Source organism: Oncorhynchus tshawytscha, linkage group LG14 (assembly GCF_018296145.1).
Source record: "Oncorhynchus tshawytscha isolate Ot180627B linkage group LG14, Otsh_v2.0, whole genome shotgun sequence".
Classification (NCBI taxonomy): Eukaryota; Metazoa; Chordata; class Actinopteri; order Salmoniformes; family Salmonidae; genus Oncorhynchus; species Oncorhynchus tshawytscha.
Window position 1 is genome coordinate 37713251 of NC_056442.1, and position 25113 is coordinate 37738363.

The 25113-nt window shown below is 41.1% G+C and overlaps 3 protein-coding genes across 7 annotated transcripts; 1 reads left to right on the top strand and 2 right to left on the bottom strand.

Annotated features, from left to right (window-relative positions):
• LOC112267171 (40S ribosomal protein S25) lies at nt 1–2463 on the bottom strand. Its single transcript, XM_024445349.2, has 5 exons — nt 2310–2463; nt 1570–1665; nt 1269–1452; nt 250–420; nt 1–65 (listed from the first exon to the last, which is right to left on the bottom strand). The coding sequence occupies exons 1-4, from the start codon at nt 2310–2312 to the stop codon at nt 254–256; spliced, it is 450 nt and encodes a 149-aa protein (XP_024301117.1). The 5' UTR covers nt 2313–2463; the 3' UTR covers nt 1–65; nt 250–253.
• A 124-nt stretch (nt 2464–2587) lies between these two features.
• On the top strand, nt 2588–4026 carry trappc4 (trafficking protein particle complex subunit 4). Its single transcript, XM_024445347.2, has 5 exons — nt 2588–2791; nt 2942–3116; nt 3238–3341; nt 3446–3572; nt 3675–4026. The coding sequence occupies exons 1-5, from the start codon at nt 2617–2619 to the stop codon at nt 3751–3753; spliced, it is 660 nt and encodes a 219-aa protein (XP_024301115.1). The 5' UTR covers nt 2588–2616; the 3' UTR covers nt 3754–4026.
• Nucleotides 4027–4077: 51 nt separating this feature from the next.
• slc37a4a (solute carrier family 37 member 4a) lies at nt 4078–24933 on the bottom strand. 5 transcript variants are annotated; one of them, XM_024445339.2, is made up of 10 exons: nt 24694–24933; nt 17542–17587; nt 17122–17408; nt 16665–16897; nt 16221–16467; nt 15803–15961; nt 6769–6854; nt 6567–6680; nt 6327–6465; nt 4078–4648 (listed from the first exon to the last, which is right to left on the bottom strand). In XM_024445339.2, exons 3-10 carry the CDS (start codon nt 17267–17269, stop codon nt 4482–4484), a joined length of 1293 nt encoding a protein of 430 aa, XP_024301107.1. In that variant the 5' UTR covers nt 17270–17408; nt 17542–17587; nt 24694–24933; the 3' UTR covers nt 4078–4481. The 5 variants fall into 5 exon arrangements, with proteins under 5 accessions (XP_024301107.1, XP_024301110.1, XP_024301109.1 ...); XM_024445342.2 differs by having other exon boundaries at nt 24831–24922; XM_024445341.2 differs by lacking the exon at nt 17542–17587.
• Between the last annotated feature and the right edge of the window lie 180 nt (nt 24934–25113).

The following is a 25113-nucleotide window of genomic DNA, read 5'->3' on the forward strand; positions in this document are numbered from 1 at the left end:
TGTATTTTCAGAATTTTATTCACCTTACATCACACATCTGAATGCAGGAATCACAAGAGCACAACCTGAAAACAAACATGGTTTTAGATGGGATTCTTAGCAGTAGTCCTCCAACATGCCCTGTTAACATGTTGTGTTTACATTTATGCTAAAACATTAAAAATCAACAATGAATTGTAGTGAGCGATCTTCAGTGATTGTTAATAGAATGTAGGCTAGTTCCAACAGGAATACTAGCATAACGCATACCAGTTTATGCTTTCTCTTCCTTCTCTCCCTTCTCTGCCTTCGATGCCTTAGCTGCCTTCTCAGGCTTCTCTGGCTTGTCTGGAACCACAACGCCACCCTCCTCCTCGGGACCCTTGGTGTTACGTGTGTAGATCACCTGCGATCTGTGTTTTGACACCAACTTGATCATGCCTAGAGGGGGGCAGAATGGAACGTGTCAGTTATTTTGTACAGATATTGAAGTTCTATGGTCCCACATTACCAACTGACCCATTCACTGCCCTGACATGTTAAGGCAATATCCACAAGACATGATCCTGAAAGAGCAGACATCAAGTTGCAGTGCCAGTCTTCGTAGTCACTGATCAGAGCCAATGTTTACCAAAACGACAGTATCTTCAAAATCAAATGTTATTGATCACATATTTAGCAGGCATTATAGTGGGTGAAGCAAAATGCTGGTATCTTCTTCCCTTGAAGGAAGACTACTGCCGACTGGGGTTAAAAGTTACGTTTTAAAGGGAACTGACGAGCATTAGAAAGTGTTCACTTTGTAGTAACGCCAAAATATTTAATGTTTCATTTGGAAGGCAAGTGAGAAGTGTTAAACATGGGTATTTGTACATGAGGCTTAACAGATTTTTTTTATTTATTTTTACATCAGCTCTGTGGCATACCCATATAGTCTGTGCCTTGTAGACTTACTGGGTTTGGCTGTAGCAAAGCTCAAAATTGAACCAGATATACATCCTCCCAGGAGACTGCCACATAATGTAGCCTCCCAAAAAACTACACTATTGTAGAGATATGACAGAGCAGTGAACCAGGAAGGAATCCATGCAAAATGGTGCCTGCCTATTCTGACAAGCAATACTATTATGGCTCCAAAATAAAGCTAAATGTTGAAATGCGAGTTCAGTAACTGCTATACATACTTTTCTTGCATTGAAGTCAGATCTAGCTACCCAACTACTTCCCAATTTCACCAAATTCCCTGAGTGAACACTGGTTGGGAATCAGAGTAGGGTTCAGGGTTTTACCTTTGCTGAGCAGTTCCTGGAGGGCAGCCCTGGCCAGAGAGCCTCTGATCTTTAGCCTCTCAGACACAACTGCTGGTGTGATGAGCTTGTAGTTGGGCACTTCCTTGTTCAACTTTTCGTAGGTGGCCTTGTCGAAGAGGACCAGGTTGTTGAGCTTATCCCTCACCTTTCCCTTGGACCACTTCTGCTCAGGGGAAATGGAGAAGTTGATGATGTTGCTCACACTCCTGACAGTTAAACCATTATGACCCCCAAAGGAACATCTAAACTCCCACAAAAAAAGATTGATACCAGGACATACCTTCTTTTTGGCTTTGCCTCCAGATTTGTTGGCTGGATCCTTGTCCTTTTTGGACTTCCCAGAATCCTTACCCTTCCCCTTGGCGTCCTTAGGAGGCTGGAATAATACAGATCGCAATACCATTATCCAACTGATGCTGAATTAACCACCACACATTTCCCAAAACTAGTTAACGTTAGCTGGAAATGTTTCAGTGCACTAACAGACAACAGTAATAAGATGGTTAGCTAATAAAAAGGTAACCACGAGTCCCTCAATTGGAATTGAACCAAATATGATGTTAATCTTTGAACATTTTAGTGTAACAAATGTAAAACGTTAGATAAGCCTAAACCAACTAACTAGGGCCTAGCTAACGTTACATGTTAAAAGCTAGCCTGTTAACGTCAGTTAACAACCGGCTTCAGTTAGGCCAATAGTGGTCTGCAGAGAACTGGCGTGCAGTTTGCATAATCTCATCAATTGATACTTTTTGGTGGGAAATGTCGGCTTGAGATATCTACACATGTGGCCATGGTCGTCTGATCATACAGTGCACAATCAGCACTGCCAGCCGCATGTAACGTTAGCTAGCTACCAAGCATATCCAACTAGTATAACTGAGCCATTCCATCCACAACCACGGTCAGGACGAAGTATATTTTCCAACTACGCATCCTGATCTATTCAGACAGACATTTTCAGAGTCAAATGTTTTGTTCGCCATCGAATTTAATGAAAAACCACGCTAAAGACCTTACCATGATGTCCCACCGTCAAGATGTCGGAGTGAAAGGACGTTCAACCCGTGCACCAACCACTAAGAGAACCCGTACATGCGGATGTTGAAGTACGGTACTGGGAAATGTAGTTTTTTATTTTTTTATTTCTTGGTTTTAGAATGAATAATTAAAATATCTGCGAAATAAATATAGATGCGATCTTAAACAAAAAACAATACGAATGAACACGCAGATAAAGTTACCTCTGTTGAAGATTGTATTTGATTTTGTCTGAAATATTTCCTGTCACCTGACAATTTCGTCAGCTGTGCAGAAAAAGGAAAAGATGGCGATATTCAGTGTGTATGTTGTAAATAAGGCTGGGGGATTAATTTACCAGTATGACAATTATGTACCGAGAGCAGAAGCAGAGAAAACATTCAGCTATCCTTTAGATTTGGTGCTAAAGATCCACGATGAGAAAGTTGTTGTATCATTTGGTCAACGCGATGGAATCCGAGGTACAGTAAGTTGTCAGCAAGTCAACGTCAAGGCTTACAAAATGTATATAGTGATAACTGGTAATATGTCATGGTTGGAACTCAAATGTTGCATTGTGTATGTTTTATATTTATTGTTAACATTGTGCACGCATACTTCTATTAATTTAGTGGGCCATGCTTTACTGTCCATCAATGGAGTGGATGTCAACGGCAAGTTCACGGCGGATGGGAAGGAGATCATCGAATACTTGAAAGACTCAACAAACTATCCGGTGTCCATACGTTTCGGAAGGGCTCGCTTGAGTTCAAATGAAAAACTGATGTTGGCTTCAATGTTTCATTCGTAAGTAGTTACAGTTCTCAAGTTATTACACCTGTCTGCTCTAACATTAATAAATCATTTATCTATGGTGACATAGGCGTTTCCATGATCTTGCTGCATGTTGTATTGTACTCTTTCCTAGGTTGTTTGCTATTGGTTCACAGCTGTCCCCTGAAGTTGGCAGTTCAGGAATTGAGATGCTGGAGACAGATATGTTTAAACTGCACTGCTTTCAGACACTCACTGGTAAAGCCATGCATTCAAACACTGCTATCAGTCACTGTATGTGATGTCTACATGCAATGCTCTTGTTTTGAAAAATGAAATCTGCCAACATCTTTTTTTATCAGGTATAAAGTTCATTGTGCTGGCAGACCCCCGGCAGTCTGGCATTGACGCACTCCTCAGGAAGATTTACGAGATCTATTCAGACTTCGCCCTCAAGAACCCCTTCTACTCTCTGGAGATGCCTATCAGGTAACTGTCACATGTCAAATATCTGCCCTCTGTCTCTCACATGAGTCAGCCAAGCCATTGATGAGCAACCCTGGTGAGATATATTTTGCCCTCTTGTTACAGGTGTGAACTCTTTGATCAGAATTTGAAGGGTGCATTGGAGATAGCAGAGAAAGCTGCTAACTTTGGACCTGGATCTTGAGCAGAAACAAACCTGAAAAAATGTGTACGAAGGCAAATCCAGAGTATCCATTGCTCCAATTTCTTTTCTTTTTCTGCCAATCCATTGAATTGTGTTTGTTGTGACTGGGAGGCTATAGTACACTGCATATGGGTCAACATGTCTCCAAGCAGTGCTGATATTTCAGAACTAATGTTGAATAACTTGTATGAGAATATGCTATACTGGGATACAATGTAAATACTGAATGTTTTGTTTTTGTATATACTTTAAGAATAAACACCATAACATTTATCATCTCTAGTCTTTCTTTCCAATGTAATTATTTTTATAATTGACTAAAACCACAACATAAGGTATTTTATTCAAGTCTTATATAGTCAAACACATTTCACCCATATGAGTACAGTGCCAATTTAAAAAGTGAGCAGTACATTTGACCATAAAGTGTCTTGGTTTCAAATGATCATATTGACACATTTTCAATACTTGGATCTGTTTTATGCCATGAGCATTGAAAAGAGTTAACACAACATGGTTGATGTATTTGCATCTGAATACATCTTCAGTGAAAATAAATATTTCCTCGCTCAACTCCATGTCTCACCATCTCTTAAAATAAGAATATACAGGACCATGTCTCCCGTCAATACAATTGAGCCTTTTTCAAATCAAAAACACTTAGTAAATAAGAATGTACATTCTTATCCTAAATTTCCTACATTGACAGCAGAGAGTTGGTGTAGTGATCAGTCAGTCTTCTTGGGGATGTGACCCATCTTGGTTGTGATGTTCCGCAGCAAGAAAAAGCAGATGGTAGTGATGAGACAAGTCATCTCTGCTACCCAGAAGGCCATTTCCCAGCTGTGGTGCTTGGCGATGGTGCTGAACGGCAGTCCAGAGCAGAAGCCACCAACTGAACGATACAGGAATGTCAATTAGGCTGGTTCTCATAAATAGGATATACAGATTTAGTTGTTGAACTACACTACCGGTCAAAAGTTTTAGAACACCTAATTCAAGGGTTTTATTTTCTACATTGTAGAATAATAGTGCACATTAAAACTATGAAATAACACATATGGAATCATGCAGTAACCCAAAAAGTGTTAAATCAAAATATATTTTATATTTGAGATTCTTCAAATAGCCACCCTTTGACTTGACAGCTTTGCACACTCTTGGCATTCTCTCAACCAGCTTCACCTGGAATACTTTTCCAACAGGAGTTCCCACATATGCTGAGCACTTGTTGGCTGCTTTTCCTTCAGTCTGCGGTCCGTCTCATCACAAACCCTCTCAATTTGGTGGAGGTCGGGGGATTATGGAGGCCAGGTCATCTGATGCAGCACTCCATTACTCTCCTTCTTGGTAAAATAGCCCTTACACAGCCTGGAGGTGTGTTGGGTCATTGTCCTGTTGAAAAACAAATGATAGTCCCACTAAGTGCAAACCAGATGGGATGGCGTTTCGCTGCATAATGCTGCCGTAGCCATGCTGGTTAAGTGTACCTTGAATTCAAAATAAATCACTGACCATGTCACCAGGAAAGAACCCCCACACCATCACACCTCCTCCTCCATGCTTCACGGTGGGAACTACACATCCTTTCACCTACTCTGTGTCTCGCAAAGACACGGTGGTTGGAAACAAAACTCTCCAATTTGGACTCCAGACCAAAGGACAAATTTCCACCGGTCTAATGTCCATTACTCGTGTTTCTTGGCCCAAGCAAGTCTCTTCTTCTTATTGGTGTCCTTTAGTGGTTTCTTTGCAGCAATTTGACCATGAAGGCCTGATTCACAATGTCTCCTCTGAACAGTTGATGTCGAGATGTGTCTGTTACTTTAACTCTGTGAAGCATTTATTTGGGATTGGAACTCAAACTTATCTTCTGCAGCAGAGATAACTGGGTCTTCCATTCCTGTGGCGGTCCTCATGAGAGCCAGTTTCATCATAGCACTTGATGGTTTTGGCGACTGCACTTGAAGAAACTTTCAAAGTTCTTGAAATTTTCCGGATTGACTGAGGTTCATGTCTTATTATGGACTGTCGTTTCTCATTTCTTACTTGAGCTGTTGCCAAAATATGAACTTGGTATTTTATCAAATAGGGCTATCTTCTGTATACCCCCTACCTTGTCCCAACACAACTGATTGGCTCAAACGCATTAAGGAGGAAAGAAATTCCACAAATGAACTTTTAGCAAGGCACATCTGTTAATTGAAATGCATTCCAGGTGACTAACTCATGAAGCTGGTTGAGAGAATGCCAAGTGTGTGCAAAGCTGTCATCAAGGCAAAGGTTGGCTATTTGAAGAATCTCAAATATAATATATATTTTGATATGTTTAACACTTTTTTGGTTACTATATGATTCCATATGTGTTATTTCATAGTTTTGATGTCTACTCTATTATTGTACAATGTAGAAAATAGTAAAAATAAAGAAAGACCCTTGAATGAGTAGGTCTTTTGACCGGTAGTGTACCTGTCTGGTACTGCTAGTAAAGCCAAGACACCAGAATACAATACAACAAAATGTGAGAAAAGCATTAATTAGAATTTGAGACAATTTGGTTGAGATAAACTTACTGTTGGCCATTAAGGCAACAATAGCATGTGACGTTCCACAATAGTTTGAAGGAGCACTCTCATTGGCTATCACGCCAAACAAGGCTATTGGTCCGTAAGATGAGAAGCCAAATGTAGCCCCCAAGAAGAGGATCCACATCTGAATTTATAACATAAAAAACAAAACATGAACTAACAAACAGACTAATAGTGTATTGGCTCTGAAAGGAGTTTTGATGGAACATGATGTGTTTACTATACCTTTGGGCTGTCTGGCGTGACAGTGATCCGGAATAGATACATGGAACCAAACATCCCAGCCATCATTGAGATCAAGAGAAAATGACGGGGGTTTCCATGGCTTTTCATGCCTTGCTGTACAAAAAGAAATACAGTACCTTACAAACACTGCAGTGATTTGAATAGAGCTCTGAATTAGTGTATGATGCCACTATAAACCCACTTGTGCCACAGCCTTGTCAGAGAAGTATCCTGCAGCTAAACTGCCCAACAGGCCTCCCACCTCTAGGGCACTCATGTAGGAACTGCCTGTGAAAAAGAGATGCATTCAGTCAAACTTAACAAGAGGCAGTTATTATTGAGTTATCAACCGCAGTCTACTGCATACTGGTAAAACAGGCAGGTTAGCGTTTTTAGTCATGAATCTGCAGTGGTCACTAGCTGGCACTAGAGGTTGACCGATTAATCGGAATGGCCGATTAATTAGGGCTGAGTTCAAGTTTTCACAACAATCGATAATCGGTATTTTTGGACACCGATTTGCAATTATTTATTTTTTACACCTTTATTTGTCTTGGCAAGTCAGTTAAGAACACATTCTTATTTTCAATGACGGCCGAGGAACGGTGGGTTACTGCCTTGTTCAGGGGCAGAACGACAGATTTTTACCTTGTCAGCTCTGGGATTCATTTTTACAACCCTCCGGTTACTAGTCCGAAGCTCTAACCACCTGCCTTACATTGCACTCCACGAGGAGCCTGCGTGGCAGGCTGACTACCTGTTACGCGAGGGCAGCAAGAAGCCAAGGTAAGTTGCTAGCTAGCATTAAACTTAACTTATAAAAAACAATCCATCTAAACATAATCACTAGTTAACTACACATGGTTGATGATATTACTAGTTTATCTAGCGTGTCCTGCATTGCATAAAATCGATGCGGTGCCTGTTAATTTCTCATCGAATCACAGCCTACTTCGACAAACGGGTGATGATTTAACAAGCGCATTTGCAAAAAAAGCACTGTCGTTGCACCAATGTGTACCTAACCATAAACATCCATGCATTTCTTTAAAATCAATACACAAGTATATATTTTTACACCTGCATATTTAGTTAATATTGCCTTCTAACATGAATTTCTTTTAACTAGGGAAATTATGTCACTTCTCTTGCGTTCCGTGCAAGCAGTCAGGGTATATGCAGCAGTTTGGGCCGCCTGGCTCATTACGAACTGTGTGAAGTCAATTTATTCCTAACAAAGGCCGTAATTAATTTGCCAGAATTGTACATAATTATGACATAACATTGAAGGTTGTGCAATGTGTCATGACGTTGGCCTGGGGGGGTAGGTTTATGACAGTCATAAATACCTCTTCCCCCCTTTTTACTCTCTCTACCCTACTGATGTTACATTTGCAAAGCCCTTGGTTAACATAGAGATTCTGGGAACATCAGAAGGTGGGGAGAAATGAACTATATTCTGGTAATCCGACCAATTGAACATGCATGCGGTGGTACTTAATGAATATGATGTCAGTTCGGTTGTCATCTGAGACATTCTCATCAATGATAAGATGACAAACTCTCCAGTGAAAGTCTATACAGAGTTATCGGATTCACATGGAATTGTTGTTCCATTTAAATGTTTGAATACGAAATTATTCGTGATGGGATGAAATGTGACTTTAGCTTCTAAAATGTGAGATTTGGGATTTCATGAGTGAATTAGGCCCGACTCAGTGGCCCGCCCACGTGAAGAGATATAGGTTGTAAACTATGAAACACACCCCTTTTCTCCCTTCCTATATAAAGCCTTGACGACAATATAACCTCCTGTTCCGAGGACGTGAGGATGACGGTCCGTTGTCAGAATGGTTCAGATATTAACTACAGAACGAAGCCAACATCAGCGTGTGCTTTGGTTGCAAATGGTATGAACTTTGAACTCTTATTCACTATAGAAGTGATACCTCCTAGCCGTTGAGTTAGCAACAGCCGCTGCAAACGAGGGTAGGAAGGAACAGACAGAGTATCCCATCTACCACACAACGACATTACTACAACGTATTCAATTTACCAGCAGAGACATTCTTCAAAGGACAAAGGACTCGGTTGGGCAACACTGCCTTCCATCTACCACCAACCTACCGAAGCGCAGCTCAGAGTAAATATTTATTGCATTTTACTTTTCCAAATGGGCTGTAATTTAGAATGCAAAAGATACTGTATTTACGATAGCACAGCTTCGCCCTTTGTTCCTCAGTCTTCCCGCTCTTTCACTCAAACCCAGACCCTTTTCTTTTGTGTAACCAGCTGTCATATCTGTTCCGCCCACTGAAAGAATAAAAGTTTTGTTTTCGAAATGATAAGTTTCCGGATTCGACCATATTAATGACCAAAGTTTCATATTTCTGTGTGTTATTATGTTATAATTAAGTCTATGATTTGATATTTGATAGAGCAGTCTGAGCGATGGTAGGCAGCAGCAGGCTCGTAAGCATTCATTCAGACAGCACTTTTGTGCGTTTGCCAGCAGCTCTTTGCAATTCTTCAAGCATTGCGCTGTTTATGACTTCAAGCCTATCAACTCCCGAGATTAGGCTGGTGTAACCGATGTGAAATGGCTAGCTAGTTAGCGGGGTGCACGCTAATAGAGTTTCAAACGTCACTCGCTCTGAGACTTGGAGTGGTTGTTCCCCTTGCTCTGCATGAGTAACGCTGCTTCGAGGGTGGCTGTTGTCGATGTGTTCCAGGTTCGAGCCCAAGTAGGAGCGAGGAGAGGGATGGAAGCTATACTGTTACACTGGCAATACTAAAGTGCCTATAAGAACATCCAATAGTCAAAGGTATATGAAATACAAATCGTATAGAGAGAAATAGTCCTATAATAACTACAACCTAAAACTTCTTAGTTGGGAATATTGAAGACTCATGTTAAAAGGAACCACCAGGGGACAAAATGGCACCGTAGAGAGAACACAGTGTTTCAGCGAGCTCTCGTGGCATTCGTAAATTTATATTCTTACATTAATCTCCTAGCTTGAAAAAGTGGTAGAATTGGCTAAATAAGTTACCATATAATGAGTCTTGACGACTATTTCGCAAAAATCTCCGACAACATGCCCAATAGAACTACTAAGAAGTCGACCAAAACCACCACCCCTGTGGATGTGCATGAGGAGCTAGCTAACGTTAGCGAAGCTAACACCATTGCGGATCCAGGCACAATGGACCTGATGATTCAAAAGATGACTGATAACATTACTAAAGTGATCGATGCTAAGATAAGAACGGTCTTGGAAGCAATAGCAGGCCATTCAGCTGAAATACAGAGCGTTGTGAAACGTGTTGTTGAGGCGGAAGGGAGAATTGCTGCAGTGGAAACTTCAACTACATCTATGGACGCTAAGATAAAAGCACTTGAGAAACAGGTGCGCGAAATGGCGGAGCACATTGACGACTTGGATAATCGAGGACGCAGATGCAATATTCGTGTTGTGGGACTCCCGGAAAATTCTGAAGGGACACGTTCAGTAAAATTCTTTGAGGAATACCACTGGGAAACTTGTTGAACCCCCTACAAATGGACACTAAGGCTGGTCGTGTGAAGCTGGACAGAGCCCATCGCTCTCAAGCACCGATACCCGGTCCTAATCAGCGCCCACGGCCGGTGGTTATAAAGTTCCACAACTTCACCGACAAGCAGCGCGTCATGGATGCGGCTAGAAACATCGGCTCTGATGGTAGTCAACATAAAGGTCCAAAGGTCTCACTCTTCAATGATTATTCCACAGCGGTTGTACGAAGACGCAAAGCGTTTGATGAGGCGAAGGCTCGACTCAGGAGAATGAAGATGGACTACGCACTGTTGTACCCGGCCACATTGAAGATTATGGTCAACGGATCACCTAAAAAGCTCTACACACCTGAAGAGGCTGCTGCGTTTATTGACTCTCTCGGGTAAATAACTTTAAGCTGCACCTCCACAGCATTGAATAACTTTGTTTATTTTTGGTTGAATCTGATCATGAAACAGTGGTGTGAGTCCTCACGTACTCCGGCTCAGTAATGCTCAGTAATATTCGTATCTTTATTATTTTTCTTGCTAAAGTAATAGCCGCTATAGCTCAGGCTGAGATATGTGTGAATCCATATTGGTGCCCAGGCTTGGTTTTAGGTGGAAGAGCCTCAATCTTCTTCTATTGATTTTCTTTTCCATATATATAAAGGATGAGGCTATTGAGCGGCAATGCGGACTTAAGAGTTTACATTGGAGAGTTGAAATCCCCTGCATGTTAGCTAGTGGGAAAACCCCCTTTTGGATTTTTACATGTTTAATTTTTGGGTTTAGTATAGTTCGAGTTCAGGGTTCATATTTTTGTTTATGCTCAGTGAGATAGAGGAGAGTTCAACACATGGAAAAAGGTACCACCCCACTTTTACAGTAGGATCCAGTCTGGATATTGAATGGTCAAGATACAATGGCAGATAACAGACTGCGTGTATGTACGTGGAACATTAGAGGGAGCCATAACCCCATTAAAAGGAAGAAAGTACTGTCTTTTTTGAAAAAGAAAATATTGATATTGCCCTGTTGCAAGAAACTCATTTGGATGATAAGGAGCACCTGAAATTACAACAAGGAGGGTTTGGTCAAGTGTTTTTCTCATCATTTACATCCAGAAGTAGAGGTGTAGCAATTCTGGTGAAAAAGAACTTACCACTTAAGGTCTTGAATTGTGTGAAAGATAAATTTGGTCGCTTTGTTATAATTAATGGTACTTTACAAGGGCAGAACATTTCCATAATGAATATTTACTTCCCCCCTGCTCACCCCCCTGATTTCCTCACTAAGGCATTTCTAGACTTTTCAGAATTAAACTCAGACACTGCAGTGGATGGAGGAGATTTTAACTGCTTGTTGAAACCCCTTATTGATAAGTTTCCCAGTGCTATAGCTTCACTCTCTCCTCAAGCTAAGTCACTTAAAGTTATTTGTGATGATCTGGGGTATGCGGATGTCTGGAGAGCTTTCCATCCCTCCAACAGAGAGTTAACTTTTTTCTCTGCACCTCATGGATGTCAGACTAGAATAGATTATTTTTTTATGCCCAAGACGTCTTTGCAGTCTGTTTTATCTGCTAGGATAGGAAGCATAGTCATATCTGATCATGCTGAGGTGATCCTGGACATAAAACTCAACGGGGCATTCAATCGGTCAAGACATTGGAGGTTGAACACAACCATTCTTAAAGACCATACATTCACATCATATTTTATAACAGAGTTAAAGCATTTTTCTCTATTAACTCTCAATCAACAGATAACCCCTCGCTCCTTTGGGAGACCTGTAAAGCGTATGCCAGGGGTCTGATTATGTCATACACAGCTACTAAGAGACGGAAAAAGCGGGAAAAGCAAAAAATGTTAGAGGGTGAATTAGGAACTAAAGAGAAGGACTACATTAAAACGCCCACTCCTGCCCTATTAAAGGAAATATCAGTCATTAGATCAACGTTAGACTCTCTCCTAACACAGGACGCTGAAAAGAAAATGAGATTTGTCAGGCAAAAGCTATATGAACATGGCGATAAGCCAGGAAAGTACTTGGCATACCTAGCTAAAAAGAGGACTGACTCTCAGTCAATTGCTACTATTACTGATTCTGATGGTAATCATTTATATGAAAATAAATTGATAAGTGACTCATTTAAGAAATTTTATACAAACCTTTATGCCTCAGAACTGCCAAAGGATGCACCCAAATTAATGGAGAACTTCTTTTGTAAGATTGAGCTCCCTACTATCTCCGAAGAGCAGAGGTCCCTCCTTAATGCCCCTATTACCAAGGAAGAGATAATGTTCGCAATTAAGAATCTGCAAAATGGTAAGGCCCCAGGACCAGATGGGTTTTGTAGTGAGTTCTATAAAGAGTTCCATGGCCTGATCCTTGAGCCATTGCGTGATATGTTTAACCACTCATTTTCAAATGACCAACTCCCTCAAACGCTGAGAGAAGCCAACATTTCACTTATTCTCAAAAAGGGAAAATGTCCAGAGTCTTGTTCCTCATACAGACCAATTTCCCTTCTGAATGTGGATAGAAAATTGCTTTCTAAAATTCTAGCCACAAGATTAGAGGACTCACTGCCACTAATTGTGAAAGGAGACCAAACTGGCTTCATTAGGGGCCGTAAGTCATGCAACAACGTCAGGCGGCTTCTTAATGTAATTCAAGCCTACCAACAAAGTGCTGTGGATGGTCTTGTGCTCTCCCTAGATGCTGAGAAAGCATTTGATCGTGTGGAGTGGTCTTACCTATTATTTGCTCTAAATAAATTTGGTCTGGGGGACAACTTTATAAAATGGGTGAAAGTTTTATATGATGATCCTCAGGCTGCTGTCCTTACTAATGGGCTACGGTCAAATAGCTTCTCTATACACAGAGGTACCAGACAGGGCTGTCCTTTATCCCCCCTCCTTTTTGCACTCGTTATGGAACCACTGGCCGAGGCCATCACGGTAACGCCTGCTATACAGGGGCTGCTCATTGGTGATGTTCACCATAAAATAAGCTTGTATGCTGACGATGTCCTGATATTCATCTCTAGTCCCGAGACTTCAATTACATCTCTTATTAATATTATTGAATTATTCAGCGAATTCTCAGGCTACAAGATTAACCTTACTAAGTCAGAGGCTATGCCCCTTGGTAGCCTACACTCTGTACCTAATACTTCTCCCCCCTTCCCTTTTAAATGGTCTCCCTCAGGTTTCATGTATCTGGGTATATTTGTATTTCCTAAATTCCAGCTAATGTACAAAGCCAATTTTGTTCCCTTGTTTGATACAATAAGACAGGATCTGGATCGCTGGAACTCTCTCCCGATTTCTTGGTTGGGTAGAATATCCCTCTTGAAAATGAACATTTTACCTAGACTACTTTACCCAATCCAAATGATCCCAGTATTACTCTCCAATAAGGTAGTAAAGGATGTAAATGGATGGCTAAGTTCCTTTATATGGAGTAAACGCAAGCCAAGACTTAAGATGGCAATATTGCAGCTGCCAAGTTCTATGGGTGGCTTGGACCTGCCCAATATCAGGTTCTATCAATGGTGTGCCCACCTTTGTTATATTTCTGACTGGATCACAAATGATGACTCCTCTATTTGGTTAGACATTGAGACTTCTCTTTCAAAATACCCCTTACAGGATCTTTTATTTTTCAGAAGTTTCAAGTCTGTAGAAGATCACTGCAATAATCCCGTTACACTTAACACACTCAAAGTATGGAGGTCAGTTCAACACTTCCTGGGAAGGTCCAAACTAACCTCTGCTCTTACCCCAATTCTTAACAACCCAGATTTCAGTCCAGGATTGCTGGATGCTGGCTTTAACTTATGGCTTAATAAGGGCATACGCAGGCTAAATGACTTATTTGCTGATAAGATTTTGTTGTCATTTGAGCAGATGGTCGAGAAATATTGACTCCCAAAGCAGGACTTTTTCCGCTTCCTACAAGTAAGACATTATATTCTGAAGAGCACCACCTTAATTGGTAACCCTGATGTGTCTATCATTGAAAGAATGCTTTTTTTCCCCACAAAGGAAAATGTCTGTAAGTCTGTTTTATGATACTTTAAGGTCCTTTTCTGCTGTCAACACACGGAGGGTGATACAAGTGTGGGAGAAAGAATTGTCTGTTACTATTGACGAAGAGATGTGGGAGGACATTTGGAGATATGCAAAAACAATATCTAAATGTAACCGTACTAGAGCAATCCAATTAAGAATAATACACAGATTGCATATATCCCCAAATCGCAGACATGCTTTTAGCCCCACTTCCTCTTCCCCTCAGTGTCTTAAATGCAAAACTGATACAGGCACCCTAACACATTGTTTATGGTCATGTACCAAAATACAAAGATACTGGTCTGGTGTTCTGCAAGAAATTGAAAAGATCCTAGGGGTTGATCTAGAATTGGACCCAGTTTCTTTACTGTTAGGTCTCCCTAGTAGGCATGTTACTTCTGTCGGTAAAAGGAGGCTTTACAACATCCTTACCTTCGCAGCAAGGAAAAACATCCTTTTACAGTGGATTAGTGATAAGTTTCCTTCTATTAAAGATTGGCATAAGATACTATTTGAATGGGTGCCTCTGGAATATCTGACATGTACATTGCATTCTAAAACAGACCAGTTCTACAAAGTATGGGAACCTTATCTAAATTACCTAGAACCTGAGGTATCAGCTATTATGGGGATCTATGTATTTCAGAACTACACTGTACGTTCCATGTGTGGAACCTAACCTCTTGGTTTAAACTGAGCTTTTTTGTTTAATTTCTGTTTGTAAGTTTGTTTAAAATGTATGTATTGAGATACGCAATGATGGTGATGGGGTGAGAGAAGCACCGAGCGGGAAGAGGAAAATGGTATACGTATGTATGGGTGTGTATATGTGTGTGTGTGCGTGCGTGTATGATCATGGGTATATGTATGTGTGTGTATGTATGTATGTGTATATATATGCACGTAGATATGTGTAAGTGGGTGCTGTTTTTCTTGTTTTTGTTCTGTGTGCTTTGTCTCTGTTGTTGTATCTCTTAATATGGGTGAAAATTGTGAAATTCCAATAAAAATACTGTTACAAAAAAAAAGGAACCACCAGCTTTCATATGTTCTCATGTTCTGAGCAAGGAAATTAAATGTTAGCTTTTTTACATGGCACATATTGCACTTTTACTTTCTTCTCCAACACTTTGCTTTTGCATTACCTAAACCAAATTGAACATGTTTCATTATTTATTTGAGGCTAAATCGATATTATTGATGTATTATATTAAGTTAAAATAAGTGTTCATTCAGTATTGTTGTAATTGTCATTATTACAAAAAAATTAAAATAAAATAGTCCGATTAATCGGTATCGGCTTTTTTTTGGGTCCTCCAATAATCGTTATCGGCATTGAAAAATCATAATCGGCCGACCTCTAGCTGGCACAGTCATAAAATCTGATTTTAAACCCAACCTTAACAACACTGCTAACCCTAATGCCTAACCCTAAATGAATAACAAAAAGCAAATTTTTGTTTCAATACATTTTTACAATATAGCCAATTTTTACATTGCAGCTGGCCTATCTAAGAGCATATCACTGTTCTGCCTCCAGGATAAGACTCATGACAATACACGTTAACCTGTGTAAAACAGAGAGAAAACACAGGTCTTAATGTATCAGACTTCCATACCCATGAGTGTTGACTGGCCCTTGTCCTGGATGAGGAAGAGTTGGCCCCAGTCAGTGCAGGCTGTCTTCACCCCAAACACCACCAGGTAGCCCACAGACAGCAGCCACAGGTAGGGGGACAGGATGAACTCTTTGAAGGTGGTCTCATCACTGGATGAGCCTGGTAAGGGAGAGGGGTTTCAGTCACACTAGCACATCACTTAGAGTGTGCATGATCTTGAACTTGTTCACGTTAGCGTGTGAGGGAACACTGGGTGCAGAGTCCATTAACACAGAGTTTTACTGACCTTACACACAATTGCACATGCAGACAATACACAAAAAGGCATGTGTTCAAAATAAAACCTGTGCATGTCAGTCACACATATTTTGCAATGTTTTAACCACAGGAAAAGAAGAGGTTAGCTCCCAGCTCTGACCTGCTTTGCCCTTCTTGGCCCCCCCAGTGTCTATGTTGGGCAAGCCCACGTCTTTGGGCTCATTCCTGATCAACAGCAGGCAGACGAAGGAGACCACACAACAGGAGAGGCCTGAGATGGACAGGGTCGTCCTCCAGCTGTAGCTCTGGGCCATCAACGTTGCAATAATGGGGCCTAAACTCCCAGCCAGGTTCATACTACAGGACAGAATCGCCCACCACGTCCCAAACTGAGAGGGCTCGAACCACTGAGGAGCAGAAGGGAATGACATTTCATAATATCAGACTAGTGATGTGCTTCATGGCTTGACACGACTAGTATTGAATGGACAGGGATATACAACATGGTACTGACTGACCAGTATTTTAACAGTGCAGGCAATTGATTTATATGTGTCTGACAGCTTCATATCCCGTGGACTACAGTGTTACTTCCTGGTCCTACCTTGCGCAGCACCCTGCCACATGGGGGCCACCCCAGGCCCTGACCCAGGCCGTTGAGGAACCAGAGGCCAGAGAAAATGGCCACAGTAGAGGACCAGGAGAAGACCACATTGATGGCACCCACCATGAACAGGCCAATGGAGAAGAGCCAGCGGGCACTGATCTGATCCGACAACACACCGCTGATGAACTTGCTTATAGCATAGGCCAGAGACTGGCTACTAGTGATCATGCCTGAGGGATAGTGCACACAATACAGAGGCAGAACACAATGTTTAATTGATTTTGGTACTAATATAAACATACACAAAGCATTAACTGATGTATCCCCATATGATCGTTCAATTAAACCAATCAGTCAGACCACTATCAGCAGTATCTAAACTTTAGTTGTTAATTGTTGTTAGGGACATGCAAGACAGAAAGAGAGGAAAATACAATAGTGAGGCTTCTCTTACCCAGGTCATCTTTGTCCAGCTTGATCTCTTGCATGAGAGAGGGCATCACAAAGGAAAAGGTCTTCCTGTTGAAGTAGTACAGCGTATAACCCACAAACATGGCCAGGAAAATGGTGGTGCGGTAATATCCATACCCTGCGGTTGCCATGGTGTTTGCAGTGCAGCAAAAAGTGCTAAATAATAGAGGATTATAAAACAAAACTACAGAGGAGTAGTTGTTCGAGTGTGAAATACTTCTGCCACCAGTGACTGAACTTTGGTGTCAGGATCCACGGTGCAGAGCAGAGCTGGTTAGAAGAGGGAGAGAGAGCTGTAATCAATAGTTGGGGTTAATGGTCAACTTCTTTACTCTAAGACTGATTTCCCCTGCCTTATCCGAGTTCTACAAGGGCCAAAGGAAAGATAATGGAATTGACCTACTCCGATGCTGTTATCTTCTGTAATGTTGCTTGTATTGTCCAAAAGTCTGTAAAAAAAAATGAAAGACACTCCTGATTCCTATTATATACCTTTCACCCCCCTCTTGCTGATCCTGACTGTTCCTCCCTGCTGGTGTGCCTGGATGTTATTGAATGTTCTTAGTTAATGATTCATTGGAGAGTCCAATGGTGACTGCAAGCCCAGAGGGTGTGTGAAGAGAGATGACCATCAGCACAAAACACAACCCCATTATCACGGTGGGTTGGTTTGTGTGAAAATGCATCATTAGCTAGGTTTCCATCCAATTGGCAACATATTTTCATGCAAATAACACAAAGGAAATATGCGCATTTTCCCAACAGTGGTGTTTCCAAACTGACTTGTCGCAGATACAAATCTGTGCGCGATGACGTTGTGCACACAACATACACTTCTTCGCAACATTTGTTATGTACCTAATAAAAATCAAAAGTTGTGTGTGTTTCCATCACATTTTCGATAGCAAAATGTACCTACTCTAGTCTTGGCACGTGCGCTCTAGCCAACAGCTCGCAGATACAGTGCGGGTAAACTAGTCTACATTATGAGATTATAGCGAGAATATTTGTATTTGTCGAACGGTAGTCAAGCATCGATCATATGCGGGAATGGGCTACTGAGAATGTGGCCGTAACTCCAATCACTGAATTAAATATTAATCATATGTATATGAACTAAATATGCTTGTCAACAGCCAGTGATCATTCGTTTTTTTTTTAACCTGTAGCCTAATCTGATTGACTGTTAACGTCAATCTAATGATTTATAGCAATTGATCGTCAGTTGCAATAGAGCTTTGATAACTACTAATTTAATTAATTTAACATGGCCATTAATAATTGCATAATAACAAGGCCACAATTCACCCAAAAGTTATAGGCTATTTATTAAATTGGTCTGCCAGCTGCAGGTAGGCTAAACAAGTGGAACAAATTGATTTGCAATGACTCCAGCGATATAGTTATTTCAACAAATGGTAGACTACAATGGCATAATAGAAGTTATGGACCTCCCTGGCATGCTTCTGTTATGAGGAAAAGTCCTCAATGAAACTGAAATTAAATGTGGAGAATGACACATTTGCATCTGTTGACCATCAAGTAGCCTACTAATTAAAAACATTTAATAAAGTTGCCAATATTGTGTTTCAATTTTGTAGTTCAGTAATTTTTGGGGTTGTCCCGCTTTATCAACCATAGCTACAGTTGAAGTCGATAGTTTACACACACTTAGGTTGGAGTCATTAAAACTCATTTTTCAACCACTCCACAAATTTCTTGTTAACAAACTATAATTTTGGCAAGTTGGTTAGGACATCTACTTTGTGCATGACACAAGTAATTTTCCCAACAATTGTTTACAGACAGATTATTTCATTTATATTTCACTGTATCAAAATTCTAGTGGGTCAGAAGTTTACTACACTAAGTTGACTGTGCCTTTAAACAGTTTGGAAAATCCCAGAAAATGATGTAATGGCTTTAGAAGCTTCTGATAGGCTAATTGACATCACTTGAGTCAGCAACAGAACAACAGCAAAGGACCTTGTGAAGATGCTGGAGGAAACAGGCACAAAAGTATATATATCCACAGTAAAACAAGTCCTATATCGACATAACCTTAAAGGTCCCTCAGCAAGGAAGAAGCCACTGCTCCACAACCGCCATAAAAAAGCCAGACTATGGTTTGCAACTGCACATGGGGACAAAGATTGTACTTTTTGGAGAAATGTCCTCTGGTTTGATTTAAGAAAAATAGAACTGTTTGGCCATAATGACCATCGTTATGTTTGGAGGAAAAGGGGGGATGCTTGCAAGCCGAAGAACACCATCCCAACTGTAAAGCACGGGGGTGGCAACATCATGTTGTGGGGGTGCTTTGCTGCAGGAGGAACTGGTGCACTACATAAAATAGATGGCATCATGAGGTAGGACAAATGTGGATATATTGAAGCAACATCAGTCATGAAGTTAAAGCTTGGTCGCAAATGAGTCTTCCAAATGGACAATGACCCAAGCATACTTCCAAAGTTGTGGAAAAATGGCTTAAGGACAACAAGGTCAAGGTATTGAAGTGGCCATCATAAAGCCCTGACCTCAATCCCATAGAAAATTTCTGGGCAGAACTGAAAAAGCATGTGCGAGCAAGGAGGCCTACAAACCTGACTCAGTTACACTAGCTCTGTCAGGAGGAATGGGCCAAAGAGCAAAAACCAAGCCACGAGGTCAAAGGAATTGTTCGTAGAGACAGGATTGTGTCGAGGCACAGATCTGGGGAAGGGTACCAAAAAAATTCTGCAGCATTGAAGGTCCCAAAAAATACAGTGGCCTCCATCATTCTTACATGGAAGAAGTTTGGAACCACCAAGACTCTTCCTAGAGCTGGCCACCCAACCAAAGAAGGGCCTTGGTGAGGGAGGTGACCAAGAACCCAATGGTCACTCTGACTGACCTCCAGAGTTCCTCTGTGGAGATGGGAGAACCTTCCAGAAGGACAACCATCTCTGCAACACTCCACCAATCAGGCCTTTATGGTAGAGTGGCCAGATGGAAGTCACTCCTCAGATTAAGGCAAATGACAGCACACTTGGAGTGTGGAAAAAGGCACCTAAAGGACTCAAGTTTCTGTAGTCTGATGAAACCAATATTGAACTCTTTGGCCTGAATGCAAAGTGTCAAGTCTGGAGGAAGTCTGTCACCATCTCTACGGTGAAGCATGGTGGTGGCAGCATCATGCTGTGGGGATGTTTTTCAGCAGCAGGGATTGGGAGACTAGTCAGGACCGAGGGAAAGATGAACGGAGCAAAGTACAGAGAGATCCTTGATGAAAACCTGCTCCAGAGTGCTCAGGACCTGACTGGGGGCGAAGGTTCACCTTCCAATAGTACAACGACCCTAAGCATACAGCCAAGAGAATGCAGGAATGGCTTTGGGACAAGTCTCTGAATGTCCTTGAGTGGCCCAGCCAGAGCCCGGACTTGAACCCGATCGAACATCTCTGGCGAGACCTGAAAATAGCTGTGCAGCGATGAGTTTGAGAGGATCTGCAGAGAATAATGGGAGAAACTCCCTAGATACAGGTGTACCAAGCTTGTAGCGTCATACCCAAGAAGACTCAAGGCTGTAATTGCTGCCAAAGGTGCTACAACAAAGTACTAGGTAAAGGGTCTGAATACTTATTCTAAAATGTATTAAATTGTTTTTTCCCCTTATCAATCTACACACAATTTTTAAAAAATGAATAAAAAAATGAAATATCACATTTATATAAGGCTGTAACTTAACAAAATGTGGAAAAGGTCAAGGGGTCTGAATACTTTCCGAATGCACTGTATATCTATGAGCAAAATCTTTTGATATCGGTGTGTGTGCATGCATTTTGCAAAATTCTATATAAAAGTTTTACTGTGCCTTCAGAAAGTATTCATACACCCTGACTTGTTCCACATTTTGTTGTGTTACAGCCTGAATTCAACATGAATTAAATATTTTTTTTGGCACCCATTTACACACAATTCCCATAATGACAAAGTGAAAACATGTTCACTTTTTGGCAAATTTATTTAAAATCAAGTACATAAATATTTAATTTACCTAAGTATTCAAAATGAGTCACATGTTAGAATCACCTTTGGTAGCTATTACAGCTGTGAGTCTTTCTCAGTCATCATGTTATGGGTATGCTTGTCATCGGCAAGGACAAGGGAGTTTGTTAGGATAAAAGAAACGGAGCAGAGCTAAGTACAGGCAAAATCCTAGAGGAAAACCATGGAGACAAATTCACCTTTCAGCAGGACAATAACCTAAAACACAATGACAAATATACACTGGAGTTTCTTACCAAGACTACATAAATCTTCCTGAGTGGCCTAGTTACAGTTAACTTAAATAGGCTTGAAAATCTATGGCAAGACTTGAAAATGGCTGTCTAGCAATGATGATCAACAACCAACTTGACAAGAGTTTGAAGAATTTCAAAAGAAAAATGTGCAAATATTGTACAGTCTAGGTGTACAACGCTTTTAGAGACTTACTAGCCACCATCATACTAGAAAGTTTGAAGAGTGGTACTCAGTGATGTGTTGTGTTGGATTTGCCACAAATATAACACTTTTTATTCAGGACATAAAGTTAATATCTTTGCCACATTTTTTATCAGTTTTACTTTAGTGCCTTGTTGGAAACAGGATGCATGTTTTGGAATATTTGTATTCTGTACAGGCATCCTTATTTTCACTTTGTCATTTAGGTTAGTATTGTGGAGTAACTACAATGTTGTTGATTCATCCTCAGTTTTCTCCTATCACAGGCATTCAGCTCTATAACTGTTTTAACTGAGTTAGGAAGGATGCCCAGTATTGACTGGGTGTACTGATACACCATAATTAATAACTTCACCATGCTCAAAGGGATATTCAATGTCTGTTTGTTTTTTTACCCATCTACCAATAGGTGCCGTTCTTTGTGAAGCATTGGAAAACCTCCCTGGTCTTTGTGGTTGAATCTGTGTTTGAAATTCACTGCTCGACTGAAGCAACTTACAGATAATTGCATGTGTTGGGTACAGAGATGAGGATGATTGCACAGAGTAATTTTTAGCAACTTATTATGTGACTTGTTAAGCACATTTTTACACCTGACCTGAATATATTTAGGCTTGACATAACAAAGGGGTTGAGTACTTATTGAATCAAGATTTATAGTTCTTATAGCCTTTAGCTGTACCTTTATCCTACTCTTCCTCTGTTCCTCTGGTGATGTAACTATAACATTTTCCGACAAGATAGAGCTGCCAAAGGGGACGGAGTTGCAATCTACTGCAGAGACAGCCTGCAGAGTTCTGTCATACTATCCAGGTCTGTGCCCAAACAATTCGAGCTTCTACTTCTAAAAATCCACCTTTCCAGAAACAAGTCTCTTACCTTTGCCTTTTGTTATAGACTACCTTCTGCCCCCAGCTGTGCCCTGGACACCATATGTGAATTGATTGCCTCCTATCTATCTTCACCTACGCTAGATGCCCTCAATCTCACACAAATTATCAATGAACCTACCAGGTACAACCCCAAATCTGTAAACACGGGCACCCTCATAGATATCATCCTGACCAACCTGCCCTCTAAATATACCTCTGCTGTCTTCAACCAGGATCTCAGCAATCACTGCCTCATTGCCTGTGTCTGTAATGAATCTGGGGTCAAACAACCACCCCTCATCACTGTCAAACGCTTCCTAAAACACTTCAGCGGGCAGGCCTTTCTAATCGACCTCGCCAAGGTATCCTGGAAGGATATTGACCTAATTCCGTCAGTAGAGGTTGCCTGGTTATTCTTTAAAAGTGCTTTCCTCACCATCTTAAATAAGCATGCCCCATTATTTTTTTAAAACCAGGAACAGATATAGCCCTTGGTTCACTCCAGACCTGACTGTCCTTGACCAGCACGAAAACATCCTGTGGCGTACTGCATTAGAATCGAATAGCTGCCGCGATATGCAACTTTTCAGGCAAGTTAGGAACCAATATACACAGGCAGTTAGGAAAGCAAAGGCTAGCTTTTTCAAACAGAAATTTGCATCCCGTAGTACAAAATCCAAAAGGTTCTGGGACACTGTAAAGTCCATGGAGAATAAGAGCACCTCCTCCCGGCTGCCCACTGCACTGGGGCTAGGAAACATTGTCACCACCGATAAATCCACGATAATTGAGAATTTCAACAAGCATTTTTCTATGGCTGGCCATGCTTTCCACCTGAAGCCACGCTCAAGGTCCTAAATGATATCATAACCGCCATCGATAAAAGACAATACCGTGCAGCCATATTCAGCGACCTGGCCAAGGCTTTCGACTCTGTCAATCACCACATTCTTATCGGCGGACTCAACAGCCTTGGATTCTCAAATGACTGCCTCGCCTCGTTCACCAACTACTTCTCAGACAGAGTTCAGTGTGTCAAATCGGAGGGCCTGTTGTAAACTATCCTTTCAGACTCACATTAAGCATCTCCAATCCAAAATTAAATCTAGAATCAGGCTTCCTATTTCGCAAACAAGGCATCCTTCACTCATGCTGCCAAACATACCCTCGTAAAACTGACTATCCTGCCAATCCTAGACTTCGGCGATGTCCTTTACGAAATAGCCTGCAATACTCTACTCAGAAAACTGGATGTAGTCTATCACAGTGCCATCCGTTTTGTCACCAAATCCCCATATACTACCCACCACTGCGACCTGTATGCTCTCATTGGCTGGCCATCGCTAAACCCACTGGCTCCAGGTCATCTATAAGTCTTTGCTAGTTAAAGCCCTGTCTTATCTCAGCTCACTGGTCACCATAGCAGCACTCACCCGTAGCACCCGCTCCAGCAGGTATATTTCCCTGGTCACCCCCAAAGCCTATTTCTCTTTTGGCCGCCTTTCCTTCCAGTTCTCTGCTGCCAATGACTGGACCGAATTGTAAAAATCACTGAAGCTGGAGACTCATATCTCCCTCACTAACTTTAAGCACCAGCTGTCAGAGCAGCTCACAGATCACTGCACCTGTACATTGCCCATCTGTAAATAGCCCATCCAACTACCTCATCCCCATATTGTCATTTAAAAAAAACATTTTTTTACTCCTTTGCAGCCCAGTATCTCTACTTGCACATTCATCTTCTGCACATCCATCACTCCAGTGTTTAATTGCTAAATTGTTACTTCGCCACTAATGCCAATCTATTGCCTTACCTCCCTAATCTTCTCATTTGCACACATATAGATTTTTTCTATTGTGTTATTGACTGTACGTTTGTTTATTCCATGTGTAACTCTTTGTTGTTGTTTGTGTCACACTGCTTTGCTTTATCTTGGCCAGGTCTCATTTGTAAATGAGAACTTGTTCTCAACTGGCCTACCTGGTTAAATAAAGGTGAAATAAAATACATTTCAGCTTTTCATTTTTAAATAGTTTGTAAAACATTTTTTTTTTTTAAATGTATCCCACTTTGACATCATGGGGTATTGTGTGTATGCCAGTGACACAAAATCTAAATGTAATCGATTTTAAATCCAGGCTGTAGCACAACAAAATGTGGAAAAAGGCAAAGGGTGTGAATACTTTTCTGCTCTTTACCTGTCTCGTTAGTCCACGTTTCTTGTTAACATAAACTGCCTTCCACTAGGCGCACACTGGTTGAATCAACGTTGTTTGCACGTCATTGCAATGACATTACTTGAAGAAACACAGGAATAGACGTTGAATCGACTTACGTCTGTGCCCAGTGGGCTATTTCTTTCAATTTCTGTACACCAAGCCCGATATTCAAGTCAATGACCACGCTACCACAAACATGAACTTTCTTTCGAAAATGCCATGAACTATGATGTGTCATCATGACGGTGTGTTACATAGTTGCTGGGTTGTCTCGTTTGCAGAGATTAGGTACTTTGGCGCCACTTAGTGAGCACAAAGTGTGATGTACCACCTCCACCATACAGCAACATGCATTGCACATTTTGTATATTATATCGAACATGCTGCATGCATGCACTG